At 51.0% G+C, this 12,992-nt stretch overlaps 5 protein-coding genes across 5 annotated transcripts; 2 read left to right on the forward strand and 3 right to left on the reverse strand.

Annotated features, from left to right (window-relative positions):
• Window positions 1-336: 336 nt before the first annotated feature.
• Window positions 337-1,845, forward strand: JCM6883_000064 (uncharacterized protein; the record flags this gene model as incomplete). The annotated part of the gene is made up of 2 exons (XM_076634004.1): window positions 337-1,323; window positions 1,387-1,845. The coding sequence occupies 2 exons, from the start codon at window positions 337-339 to the stop codon at window positions 1,843-1,845; spliced, it is 1,446 nt and encodes a 481-aa protein (XP_076486005.1).
• A 63-nt stretch (window positions 1,846-1,908) lies between these two features.
• On the forward strand, window positions 1,909-3,057 carry JCM6883_000065 (uncharacterized protein; the record flags this gene model as incomplete). Its single annotated transcript, XM_076634005.1, has 1 exon — window positions 1,909-3,057. The coding sequence occupies one exon, from the start codon at window positions 1,909-1,911 to the stop codon at window positions 3,055-3,057; it is 1,149 nt and encodes a 382-aa protein (XP_076486006.1).
• Window positions 3,058-3,588: 531 nt separating this feature from the next.
• On the reverse strand, window positions 3,589-6,213 carry JCM6883_000066 (RNA-binding protein; the record flags this gene model as incomplete). The annotated part of the gene is made up of 8 exons (XM_076634006.1): window positions 3,589-3,603; window positions 3,674-3,760; window positions 3,831-4,502; window positions 4,573-4,827; window positions 4,919-5,082; window positions 5,245-5,285; window positions 5,755-6,098; window positions 6,178-6,213. The coding sequence occupies 8 exons, from the start codon at window positions 6,211-6,213 to the stop codon at window positions 3,589-3,591; spliced, it is 1,614 nt and encodes a 537-aa protein (XP_076486007.1).
• A 505-nt stretch (window positions 6,214-6,718) lies between these two features.
• On the reverse strand, window positions 6,719-8,825 carry JCM6883_000067 (C2H2-type zinc finger protein; the record flags this gene model as incomplete). Its single annotated transcript, XM_076634007.1, has 3 exons — window positions 6,719-6,866; window positions 6,936-8,583; window positions 8,699-8,825. 3 exons carry the CDS (start codon window positions 8,823-8,825, stop codon window positions 6,719-6,721), a joined length of 1,923 nt encoding a protein of 640 aa, XP_076486008.1.
• Window positions 8,826-11,532: 2,707 nt separating this feature from the next.
• Window positions 11,533-12,871, reverse strand: JCM6883_000068 (LIM domain-containing protein; the record flags this gene model as incomplete). Its single annotated transcript, XM_076634008.1, has 6 exons — window positions 11,533-11,675; window positions 11,740-11,801; window positions 11,866-12,449; window positions 12,517-12,597; window positions 12,712-12,772; window positions 12,843-12,871. 6 exons carry the CDS (start codon window positions 12,869-12,871, stop codon window positions 11,533-11,535), a joined length of 960 nt encoding a protein of 319 aa, XP_076486009.1.
• Between the last annotated feature and the right edge of the window lie 121 nt (window positions 12,872-12,992).

Below are 12,992 nucleotides of genomic sequence, written 5' to 3' on the forward strand. Positions count from 1 at the left end.
CTGAAAGTAGGCGTTTGATTGGTCGTGTGTGGACTTGAAGGGTAATTTAATCTTCCCAGGGTGCTTTCGGGACGTCTAGTCGACTGAGGTCGAAGGGAGAGAGGTTCAGAGATGAAGCGTCAGCGCGCAAGTGAGCAACAGAAAAATACCAAACTCTGCTCGGAGTCTTTAACAAGTTAGTTGCGTATATTCCAAGGTGCACCAGAGAGCCCGAAGCGAAGCAGCAGAAGTTGAGATATTTTTGTGAAAATTCACTGTGTTGTTGTTGAAAGAGAATCTCCTCCCTCTTTCCATCTCTCACCTCGACGTACGACCACCTCATCTGCGCGCGTTACGATGCGCCACAAACACCCCCGTACCCTTCCCTTGCTCCTAAGCGCCCCCCTACTCGCGTCCGCCTCATTCCTCTCCTCTCTTCAACCTCGTTCACTTCTCTCCTCAACCCTATCCCTCGCCTCGAACTCTTCCTCCTCTACGAATGGCGTAACAACAGTCTCTACAACAGGAACATACTCCGGTCGATTCGGTCACTCCTCAGTTTATCTCAGTCCTCCGGTGAATAAATTGTTGATTATCGGTGGACAACTCGATTCCTCCACCAACTCGAGCGAATCCGGGTCTATCGAGGTCACGAATGAAGTTCTCGAGTTCAACGTAGCGGGAAGTTATCTCTGGGGCGAGGAAAGGGAAGGAAGTGCGATTCCAGATAATCCTTGGGCACCCTCGTCCCTCTCACTAGGAGAAGGGGAAGGGAGTGCGTTCATGGGTAGTGGGATGGATGGGGACGATGAACTGGTTTGGTTAATCGGGGGGATCAAATCTGGCGACTGTGACGGAGATGTAGCGATTCGTTCATTCAACTTCAGTTCCCTCTCTTCTCCCTCCTCCTCCTCCTCCGACTCGAACGGTTCCTCCGCATGGACGACAAATTCGACGTTCCTCCCACGACTCCCGCCGAGAAGGAGACAAGCATCAATGGTACCGATCAAGAATCTAACGACTCTCTCGACGGATCTCTGGGTATTCGGAGGAATCGCCGATGAATACTCTTGCTCTACTTCATCTCAGGGAACAGTAGGGTACGAAGGGATCGATCGATACTCTCCTAAACTAGGGACGGTCGAATCGTTCGCTTGGGAGAAACCGATAAATCTGAACGAATCAGAGGAATGGAAAGGGAATCCGATTAGTGATTATTCAGTTGAAGTATTGGGGGATGGAACGTCTGTGGTGATTCTAGGGGGTCAGACGAGCGAGGGAGAGTTCGTAGGGTTGGAGAATGTATTGGTTTTCAATGTTGAATTGAGGGAATGGTATACCAAAGTACGTTGTCCTTTCCTTCTCTCTCCTCTTTGTGAATGAGCTGACTTATAGCTCTCACTAAAGATTACGGCAGGACCCGCCCCTTCTCCTCGAATGGGTCACATTTCTCTCTCCCTTTCCTCCTCGAACTCTTCCTCGATCCTCCTCCATGGTGGTCTCTCGCCCAATCACACTCTCCTCTCCGACCTTTGGCTCCTGACTCCTCCTTCTCTCACCGTCCTCTCCTCCTTCTCCGACGCGGAAGATCCGAAAGAAGATTGGGAATGGAAAGAATTGAAAATCTCGAACGAATCGATGTCTCCACCAGGGTTGGCTTATCATGCTGCTTCAGAAATCGTCGGTGGAACCATCGTCGTCAGTTTCGGACTGACCGACGCGGACGAGCAAGGAGGAGAGGTCAGTAATAAGTTTTGGTTCTTGACGATTAACGAGGAGGAAGGAACATTTACTTGGAAAGACACGTTTAATGGGAACGAACAACAAGTAGAACAAACTCTAGCGGAAAAGACGATCGGTGGATAAGGAGGAGAAGGGAATCAGTTGGTCAAGAGGTTATCGATTGAAGAATTGTCGGGTGGGAAAGGAATGGTTAAACGAGTTGAAGTGATTGCGAATCCGAAAGCGGCGACTCTCCTACACTCGTCTGTCCCTTCTACGTCTTCTATTGCACCCGCTCAGACGAACGCAGCAGGAGGAGGAGGAGGAAATTCGAACAACAACGCAGCTCAAGGACAACAAATCGCTCCGTCATCTTCCTCTTCTTCCACTCCCTCATCGCCCGCCTCTTCGTCTTCGTCATCTCAAATTATCGTCGAATCCCCTTCCACCACTCCCATTTCCCCCAACATCAAACAGAACTCCTCTTCTTCGAAATCGACCACGCTCGGTGCCTCAATCGGGGGAACTCTCGGTGCACTCGCCCTTTTGTCCCTCGCCGTCGTCCTCATTCGTCGTCGCCAGAAGAACTCTTCCTCTCGTCAATTCTCATCCCTCATGACTCCCGAAATGATTTCCAACTCGACTTTCCAAGCAGGAGGGACCGTGGGAGGGGCGCCGTTAGTGAGTAGTTTAATGTATACCAGACCGGTACAACAACGACGACTATCCCTTGGCTCGACGATCTCGGAGGTACAGTCCGAGAATGGAACGATTCGAGCAGGAAATAGAGGGAATCCGTTTGGAGATGAGTATGGAGTGAACGAATTAGGTCAACTCGCCACATCCCCGTCGCCTTCAACACCAGCCACCGGATCGACAACGGGAAAGAACAAGGGTAGTAGTCTCCTTCAACGATCGAAATCTTCCGTCACTTCAATCCCATTCCTCTCGACTATCACTCGCGATTTCTCCCCTTCCGTTTCCTCCTCCATCTCCCCGAACCCAGCAGCAACATCGACCGCGGATGTTTATACGACTCTCCCTGCGCCGACTCACTCGGATCGAAGGAGGTCCAGTAATCGAAGATCTCTGCTACCGATGCCTCAAACTCCCGCGGAGCTTATCGGACTCGCCGTCACTTCCGATGACGGCCACGATGGAGTAGCGTATAGGAGTAATGGGAACGAGAAAGTGAACGGAGGAGGGGAAGGTTGGGAGAAAGGGTTCTTGAATTCCGTTTCGATCCCATCGAGTCAACTACGGGAAGAACCGACGGGAGCCGGAGTCAATGGAGGAGGAGGGATACCGGCGGTATTGAGACCGGCGACTCCATTGAGAGTGAGGAATGCGGATTAAGCAGGATCTTCTCGCTGTCTCGAGCTCGAGCTTCTTTCTTTCGTCTTTCCCCTCTCGCTCATCTTACATCCTCGCCTTTACCGTACCTTACTTTACCTCCTGCATCTCTCGTCGTGTTCGTCTGAGTACTGAGCCGTCCTGCAATCAGTAGTTTTCCACTTTCTTGCTTTTCTTACTTTTCTCGTCCGTGTTAGGAAACTTGCTATACCTCCTACTCTAGCTTGACTAGATGACTTTAATCTTCATCAAACTACCTGTATGTAAATGATAATCGCTCCTATCTATTGACAATAACATCATCGTAGAAGAAACATCCCTTCGCCTCACCAGAGAACGCGCGAAAGAGAGACGAACGCGAGCTCCGTCGAGAGAGCGCGAACAGAAGTCTCCTCACTCTCGCACTTGCGAGAGAGGATAGTGTAGGAAAAAGCTAGGTTCTGTCACAGCCGAGAGAGAATGAAAACGAATAGAAGGGTTCGCTAGAGTAGAGACGGGTTACAAACGGGGAAGAGGTAAGGTCCGAGTTGAGAATCAACGAGAGTACGGCTGTTCCGAGGACACAAACGAGTCAGCTCGATCACTTGCGGGAAAGAGAGGGTAACGGAGAGAGACCTACGTTGAATCGTTGATTGTTATCACGACCTCGTTGAGGACCTGAACCTCCCGATCCTTCGTCTCCGCCTCTCATAGCAGCAGGTCCCGACTGAGAGCGCCGAATCGAGCGAATGTCAGCATGAGTGGAAATAAAGAGAAGAGAAAGAAGAAAAACTCACAGGAGCGTTGAAACCGCCTCTTCCTCCCGCAGCCCTAGGTCCCGTAGGTCCTCTCATTCCGACGTTTCCTCCACCTCTTCCTCCTTGTCCTTGAGGTCGTCCACCATTCGCAGCCGCCATCGGAGCCGTGAATTGACTAGTATTCGAATCTTTTCCTTCTTCTCCTCCTCCAGCATCGGAAGCTCCAGTCGCGGTCGAAGGACTCATCCCTCCTGCAGAAGGACCGGTAGGAGCACCCATCAATCCCATTCCCCCCATTCCGCCCATTCCCATTCCACCACCGAATTGACCACCCATCATCGCAGGATTCATCATTCCCATTCCACCGCCTCCCGCCCCAGCTCCAGCCATCATCATCGGATTCCAAGCGCCCCAACCCATCTGATTGAAGAATTTACTCATCGCTTGAGGATCGAATGGAGTTCCTCCTCCTCCTTGACCTCCTTGCATCGCCGGATTAATCACTCCTCCTCCTCCTCCCATTCCCATCATCATTGGATTCATCATCATGGGATTCATTCCCATACCTCCCATACCTCCCATACCTCCCATAGGTTGTTGTTGCATTTGTTGTTGTTGAGGTTGAGGAGTGTAATGAGTGTTTACATTCGTGTTTACTCCATAATCAGGTCTTCTAGGTTCTCCTTTCGCTTGAGCTCTTTTCACTTCCAACTACTCCAGCCCCTTCTCATCAGTCACACTCTCTCAACATACAGTAGAGGGAGAGAGGGGAGAGACTAACCATATTCCCATCCATATAATGCGGACCCGAGGCTAAAACTTTCTCAACAGTCTCTTTCATCTCGTAATTAACGAACCCGAACCCTCGATGTCTACCCGTTTCTTTATCCATCATCAGGGTAGCATCCGTGATCGGTCCGAATTGACGCCAGAATTGACGGAACGATTCGGGGGTACAACTCGCAGGGAGACAACGGACGAAAAGTTTGTCGGATTTCGCGGCGTCGGCTCGGGGGATCGCGCGTTTCGGGTCGATCTGAGTTCGCTCGAACGTCACGAATCAGTAAGAAAGCGGAGAGAGAGAAAAAAAAAAAAAAGGAATGGAAGGGAGAGAGGGAGAGACTAACGGTTTTCCCATCGAGATGATGTTCCCTTGCCATGACGGCGTTGACACTCGCCGCGTCGTCAAAGGTCAAGAATGCGAATCCTCGAGACCGACCCGTTTCGACATCCCGCATGATCGTGCAGTGCGAGATTGAACCGAATTGTTCAAAGTAGGATTTGAGGGTATCTATTTTCGAGGTCGATTCGTTCGAACGGGGGAAGAGGGAGGGAGAAAAGGGAAGAGGGATTCGTCAGAGAATGTTTTGCACGAGGAGAGAGAGCGAAGAGGGGAAACGACGATTTGTCTCGTTCCGTCTCATCTTTCGCGAAGGAGAAGTCGAAAGCTCACCGTCAGTCGTATCCCAGTTCAAACCACCAATGAACATTTTCCTATCAACGAGTATTCCGTCGAACGAACACACGGAGAGAGCGAGCGGAACCGGAAAAGTTCACGAAAAATGAAAACCGGGATTTGGGAGAAAGAAAGAACGAAAAGTCGGTTGCATCAGTTCAAACTATTCTATGTTCTTTACTGAATACGTACTGCTATCCATGTCTGTTTGTCTGCTGCTGGGTCTAGTTCTAATCGATAGACGAGAGAAGACTAGATAGGGTTTTCCTTCAAGAGAAGAGATGGGACGACCCAGGGAAAGGGCGGGGAGTGTGTAGGTACGGTAACTAATCGACGTATCTTAGATCTACCGAGTACCCATAGTCATAGTCGAAAGGGCGAAATAGAAAGAGCAAAACCCAAGCTATTCGACTGAAAGTTCCTTCTCCTTCCCCCCCACGCGCCATCTCGGAAAATGCACGACTTCTGCTGCTGACCGAGACGACAAGGAAAGTAATTGAGACTTACCCTTCCTCTGGCATATCGTTCGGTCTAACTCCCCCTTGTGCTCCTCCCGTCGTCTGACGTTGTTGCGCGAAACCAGGGGAGAAATGCAAAGGTTCTCCCGATCCAGTCGTGATAGGACCAGTAGTTGCACCTTGGTTAGCAGCGGCGTATTGTTGATGTTTCTGTCGTTGCAGTTGCTCTTCGTTCGCGAGGAGGGAAGCAATCGGGGCAGTTTGAACCGCTCCACCTGCAGGAGGGGGCGAAGAGATCGATGGTTTGATGTCTTCAGAGGTACTGGCGGTGGTCGTACTGGTGGTGGGAGCGGCGGTAGAGACTTGAGGTTTCGCTTGTTCTTCTTCGTCACCCTGTCGTAAGAGAGCAGCTCCCGGTTCAGTCTTCTGCTCTGAGAGAGTCGAACAGACTGATGCGGATAGCAAAACTCACGTAGAGGTCACCGTAGAGATCGTCGTAGCCTTCCATGGTTGAGTCGGAGGGAGGGAGAAGTTTGATCGAGAAGATGAAAGGGCAGAGAAGACGAGTGTAGGTCGGTTGAGTTGATGATGAGTGAAGTCAAGTGCTTTCTCTCGAGTGTAAGCTGGTCGGGTAGAGGCGGAGGTCGTGAAAGGAGAGAAGAAGGGGGAGCTTTGACAATTCAACCGAGTTGTATTCGCGAATAGGAATCTGTATTATATCTCTCTCGCTGGCTGAACTGCTGAGTAAAACTTGTTGGAAACATTTCTGAACGTAAAACTAAACTTGTAAAGCTAACGACGAGAGGGAGAAATGGTATCGAGAAACGATAGAGAGCGAGAGAAGTTTGCGAAAAGTAAAAAGATACAAGCAAATCGATTGAACGAGAGAGCGGAAAGAGAGGCATGGTATACTACTGAAGTGTGCGACGATTTCAAACTATCAAAGTATAGAAACGAAAAGAGGGAGGGGGTATCGATCACAGAAAAGAAAGAGAGAAAGGGAGAGACAAAGCTCAGTAAACTATCGAATGATTCGCATTCGCAGCTTCGGCGGCGGCTCGAGCAGCGTTTTCACGAGCTGCTGCAGCGGCTGCCATCGCTCGAGAGGTTTTTCCGTTACGGTTATGAGTTTTTCGGTGTTGAGCTAAGTTGTCGCTTCGACTAGAAGAATGAACGATCAAACAGTCAGTAACTTGCTCTCGCTCGATCTTGGAACGAGAATTGACTCACCTGAAGTAACGACCACAACCGGGGATATCACAACCATAAGGTTTCTCCATCGTATGAGTTCGTTCGTGTCGTTTCAAATGTTCCAATCTCTTGAACCTCCTGCCGCATCCGTCTTGAACGCACGTGTGTAACTTGTCACCCTTGTCGGAAGCTTTCGGTACCGAAGGACGAGGAGGCGGAGGAGGAACTCGGTACCGAGGGTGAATCGCGTTGACTCCTCGACCATCAAGCATTACGGGTCCTCCTTCGAGAGTGTTCCCGGGGGAAGGGTTCGCAGGGAATCGAGATAAGAGTCGGTTCATGGACGCGGCGGAGACGAGAGCGGCTTGATTAGGAGTGTAGTTTGAAGCGGTAGAAGATCGACGAGAGGAGAGTTCGTGAGGAGAAGTTGAAGATGACGAAGGAATGGGGACGAGTGCAGGTGCGACGTGACTGTAGTGTTGAGCGTGGTAAGGAGAGATAGGAGAGTGAAGTTGGAAGTTTTGGTGTTGGTATTCACCTCGACGAGGAGTCGTTGGCGAAGAAGAGAGGTGTTCGTCGTAATCGTCTCGTTTCGAATGAATCGTTCGACCTTGACGAGGAGTCGACAAATATTGCTGGGGCGGTTGGGGTAGAGAGTAGGAGAGCGACATCGAAGTCGATTCGAGCTCGGGGTAAGGTTGGAATTGTCCACGTTCGATCGGTGCACTTTGGGGGATAAGCAAAGGCGAAGCGAGGAGAGCTGGAGTTTGAGGGTAGTCGTCGCAAGGGTTACTTTCGAAGTAGGAAGTTTGAGCCGTCGTGCAAGTGAGGAAAGGTGTGTGCTCATCTCCGGGTGAGCTCGAACCAGAATGAGGATAAGTCGTGAATTGCGATTCTCCTCCTCCGTACGAGTTCATGTCTTCAAATTCTGCCGCCGAGTAAGCGTCGTTCTGTGAGAGAGACGAACGAGCGGAGAGAGGTCTTCGATCCTCGACGTGACCGGAGTAGGTGTTGGCTCGTACTAGAGGAGGCATCGAAGGAAAGTCGTGTCCATACGACAGAGTTCGAGCGACGGGTTGACTCGAAGCGCCAGTCGACGAGTAGTGATCGAGGTAAGAGGAAGAAGAAGGAGTGATGGGAGTGATGGGTTCCGCGTGAACTCGAAGTCGTTTCTGCTGAGAAGGAGTGTAACCGTACTGTTGTTCCTCCTCTCCCTCTCCTGTCCAAGATCTCTTGTTACTGCTTAGAGATTGGTAGAAGGGGTGGGTCGACGAAGAAGTGCACTCGTAAGAGGCAGACGCGGAATATCCTCCATCATAAGTCGCATCGGACAAGGTAGAATCGGCGCGTTCAAAGTGTTCGAATCCACCATCCGAATCGACGATCGAAGAAGTGCTCGACATGTGAGAAGGAACGATGAGGAATGAAGTTGTTCGAGGGTGTTGAGGGAGGGGAGAGATGAAAGTCGACTGAGAAGGGGAGGAAGAACACGCGACGAAAGGTTCAAATTCGACAAAGTGTTGAGGATCGTAGTGAACTATCCGCGGTGTCGAATGAGAAGAGTGAGAGGGTGTCGTCGAAGGCGCAGGTGGCGAAGAGCGAACAACCAGCGGCGTCGAAGGAGGATGAGGGTTCGCAGGGAGACGGAAAGTCGCGAGAGGAGTGACTTTCGAAGTCGAGGACGATGCTACAGAGGACGAAGAGCGTTAGCTTGTGTGACAAGATCACGCGTAGTCGAGTGGCATGAAAGCCGGCAAGAGAGAGAGATGGTCTCGTGGATATCGGAAAGAGAGGATTCTCACCTTGACGGGAACGACTAGGAGTTGATGGTTGAGGGAGTGTTTGACGATGAACGATAGAAGTAGATGGAAGAGGTAGAGGAGTAGAAGGAGCAGAGGAAGAGTGATGAGAGATTATCATAGCTGGCATTTTCTTCCGTTTCAATTCGTTCTTTTCGTGCGTCTCGTTTCTCGCGTCGATGGAACGAATCCGATTGTGGCTCTCTATACACTGCGCTTAAAGTCAAAGGTAATGCGCACAGAGGAACACGAGAGAATGTCAGTCGAAGCGACAATAGGACTCGTAATGTGCATGAAGACTCACCTTCAATTTGAGTGCTCTTTCGCTTTAGTCACCGCTTCGCTCGCTTCTGCTTCAGACTTGTAGCTTGTGTCGCTGGTGTCGCTGGTGTCAGGGTCAGAGAGAAGATGACGGAGATTCAACAGACGTTCTCGACGTGAATTCGATGAAATGTTTAATAATCGGGTCTCGACGTCGGAACGAGGCTTTCTTCGAGTGAGAGCGCTCCTTGCCGAAAGATTCGAGCTGAAAATGGCCGAGATTTGCGCTGATCGCGTGGATGGCTCCTGCAGTAAAGTTCGAAAAAGAGTCGGACCTGCAAACTTTCTTTCGCAATGCTGAACTTCTTTCGGTCGACCTTGAGGCTGTCGGTGCAGAGGAGAGTAAGTGAATGAAAGGGAAGAAAGCAAAGGAGCTCCCTCCACTTGAGCAAGCCTTTGAGACGTAGTCACTTTTTTTTCATTGCGCCCCGAATTGACCGACGACGAGAAGTCTGCCGCCCTCATTGTGTCGGATCTCCCTCTCCATTTGAGATCTGAGATCTTGCTGTCGTTCCTCGAAGGGTCACTCTCTCCCGGCGGCGAGGCTAGCAAAGGTGTTTCGTCGAGCAGTTCCGCACCTGCCAATTCCGTCGACTTGCGACTTCTCAATCACTTCTCTCTCTCGAGTCTCTTGCGCTCTTCCGCGTGTTTTCCGACACTCACCTCGCTGCTACTCGAATTCAAATAGACAGAAGTCAATTCAAACAGCTCTTTTCGCAAGGTCACCGTGCCCTAATTTCCTCACGAATGAGCGGACGAGCGAACGACGACCGGGATTCCATTCCCATTTCTTCTCGACGACACTTCGAGTCTTCGACGTCGACCCAGCGTTGACAGCGTGGATATCATCGTGCCGTAGAAAGAGAGTGAGAGACTTGCCGTTTGAACGCCCAAATCCGCACGGTCTGCTGTCCGTTTCTCTTGTTCTTTCTTCCTCTCCACAGTCAAACGACGTCGACGACCGGAGAGACCGTCCTTCCGGTCCACGGAAGTGTGACACGCGGAAGTTTAGCTCATTTGACTTTAAAGAACACTTTTCCTCTTGCGGAGAGTCAAAGCGCAGATCACAACGGGTTCTTCCAAGCTCGTTGGATCGAAGATCTCTCTCTCTCTCTGCCTTGTGATTAAGATTCATGCTCACTTGTGGAATGTGAGCTAAATACGGTACGGTGACGGTCGAAGAACGAATTGAATCGAATTGAACCCAGCCTGCGAAAGAATTCGAAAAACTTCTTCGGTGCAAACTGTACATGTGCTGTAATTCGCTGTGTACGAACGCAATTGATCAGTTCATTCTATGCAAGATCGTATCAGCGATTGTCGCTGATTTTCGGGACCTGCAGAACAATGACTTTTACTGTTCTTTGCGCCGTGCTAAAAACCTCCGGTTCTCTTTGTTGGTCGACCATGCATACATCGCACAGCGCATTCGAAGAGTCGTCGTATGCACTCGAAGAAGGCGCCGAAGGCTGACTTCCTTCCGAACGAGAAGGGAGGGTGGCGACATCGCAATTTATTGGGCGGTTTCCGCACTAGACGAATCACACGAGAGTGAAAGCGGTTTGGCTTCTCGCGGAGAGGCTGACGACTGAAGTTCGATCGTGAGCTCACACGTGTAAGGAGAAGAGGACTTGAGCTTGCCGCGGCGAAGTTTCGTTCTTCCGAACTTTTCCATCCCCCTGTTCGTGGGACTCCAGCTCTTCACCGTCTCTCACGAATCGGACGCAGGCCGAATGATGGAGGACGACATCCTCGCATCCTCCGCATCCTATTCAGCCCCATTGCGCTTGAGACAGTGAGGAAAGCGACGTCGTCGCACGTCGGTTATTGCACTGGAGTCCCTCCGTCTCCTAAGCTGCTTGCGTACTTACGAGTGAAGTCTTGGGGTCATCGGTCACTTGCCTGACTTGTCTCCATCGTTGTCGACTCGTGCTGTGGGTGAATGGGACAGAGAGACACAGAGGAGACGTCTTCGTTCGGAAAGCTCGCCGAGGGTTGTCGAACAGATGTCGTTTCGCACGCTTTCGCCGGTCGGGGACAAGCTTGAGTGATCGTGTCGAAGACGAAACGAGTCTGCCTCAGATCCGGAGGGACTTCATCACATTTCTCCCTTGCTGACGAACGACATCTGTAGAGAAGGCGTTGACCCGAGCTGATTCTGTGGCACTTTGGAAAACGCCGTACGACAGTCGACATCTGTCGAGCGAGAGAGAGATCCAGAATCGTAAGAAAGAGAACTTCGGATCCGAAACGAAAAGCACAAGCCTTGTACCGGTTAATTTCTTCCTGCACCTTTGCAAAATTCCTGCAGTTCATTTCGTTCCAGTCTCACGTGAGATTAGGATTGTGGGCTCTACGTAGATCCCAATTTATCGCCAGATGTTATCTTAAGTCGTTATCTGGACTTCCTTCTGACGACTCTGATTCTTCTCCCGAACTCATTCCGGTGAGAACGTCTGTACTCGGCGGGGAAGACAGTGTGTATCGAACGATGTATTTCAGAACAGTGTCGGTCTCTAAGCCGAATCGCAAAAGGGGAGACAGAAGAGGTTGTCAGTGGTCCTCATCTCGAGGAGGAGGAGGAGAGAACGAACCGAAGTGATGCCGAGGCTACCAGTACCAAATTGCTCTTGGTAGCATTTCTTGCAATACGGTAAACCTATTCGTGGCGAGCGAGATGATTAGTTTACGATAGAAGCGAGTTAAAGCAATGGGAAACTCACGATCTCTCTCGAGTAGGTGAGAATTGAGCGTTGTCGAGCAAGATGCACAACGGAGGCATCGCCTACTCATCGCTGTATGAGTTCGGACGTCTGATGACAGCCAAGGGACGGCAAAGAGCTGCTCACTTGTGCCATGTCGAACCTACCGCGATTAGCTTTTCCGCGAAGTAGACCTGAGTTCCGCATCTCCGACACAGATCTCCTGAGCCCATCGAGCTTTTCGGTGCAAACTGCGACGGAGGGAAGGCCCGAAGTCGGCGAGTCGTTGTTGTCGACTCATCTTCATCATCGGAGAAAGAGGGAGTCGAACGAGGAGCCGTTGAGGTTGACGAAGCAGCGACTGACGGCGTTGTTCGAGTAGGTGGTATTGGAAGTGGTCGATAACTCGAACTGGGCTGCGAGTCGAAAGAGGGACGAGAGCTCGATGAAGCAGCTGGGGGATGTGAGCTCAGATGAGATGATTCGACAGGCGGCTGTGAGGTAGACGTTGTGAAGCTGGGTTTCGGAGGGATCGCTGGTCGAGCGGGAGGAGGAGGTGGCTGAGAGAAAGAGGCGGAAGGTCGCACTGGTGAATTGACGGGAGAATTCGTCGCAGATGTCGATATTGTTCGAGTTGGAGAAGAACGAGGTTGGTATTCTCCGACGAGAGCTCCTCCGGCTCCGTATCCTTTGGTCCCCCAAGACTTCGAGTGGCAGTTCTTACAGTAGGCCTGGCGAGAGCTAAGAGGTCAGCTGTGTAATTAGGGAAAGAAGCAGTCGAAAGAGACGAGGACTCACCTCTCCATCATGATCAACGAGCAATCTTGGCTCGAGCAGCTTCCCACATTCGACGCACTTCAGGCATCTCTTGTGAAAGGCCTGTAGGCGCGCAGAGAGAGGGAGAGACGCGTGAAGATTAGCTCCAAAGTCGATAAACATTCGCTTCTCCGATAGAGGACCTCAGAGCCTAGTGGAAGAGACTGCGGTACTCACTCTACCTCCTGGACCTAATGTCTGTTCAGCGAAGTAGACCTTTTGGGAGCACGTAGGACACCTGTCGAGAACAGGCTGCGGGTCAACTCTTCCTCTTCTTTCTCGCGTCGATTCGAAGGAGACAGACTCACGTTGGTGCACCTCCGAATACAGGTGGCATGTTAGTCTTATGCGGGCGTCAAAGGCGATGCGAAGTTGGAGTTGAATGATGAGAGTTGCGAGATGACGTTGCACAAAAGTTTCGATTCAAGTCGTCACTGGTTCTCTCTCTCTTCTCCCCT

This window comes from Sporobolomyces salmoneus (genome assembly GCF_050403485.1).
Source record: "Sporobolomyces salmoneus JCM6883 DNA, S_salmoneus_JCM6883_v1_ctg49, whole genome shotgun sequence".
NCBI lineage: Eukaryota > Fungi > Basidiomycota > Microbotryomycetes > Sporidiobolales > Sporidiobolaceae > Sporobolomyces > Sporobolomyces salmoneus.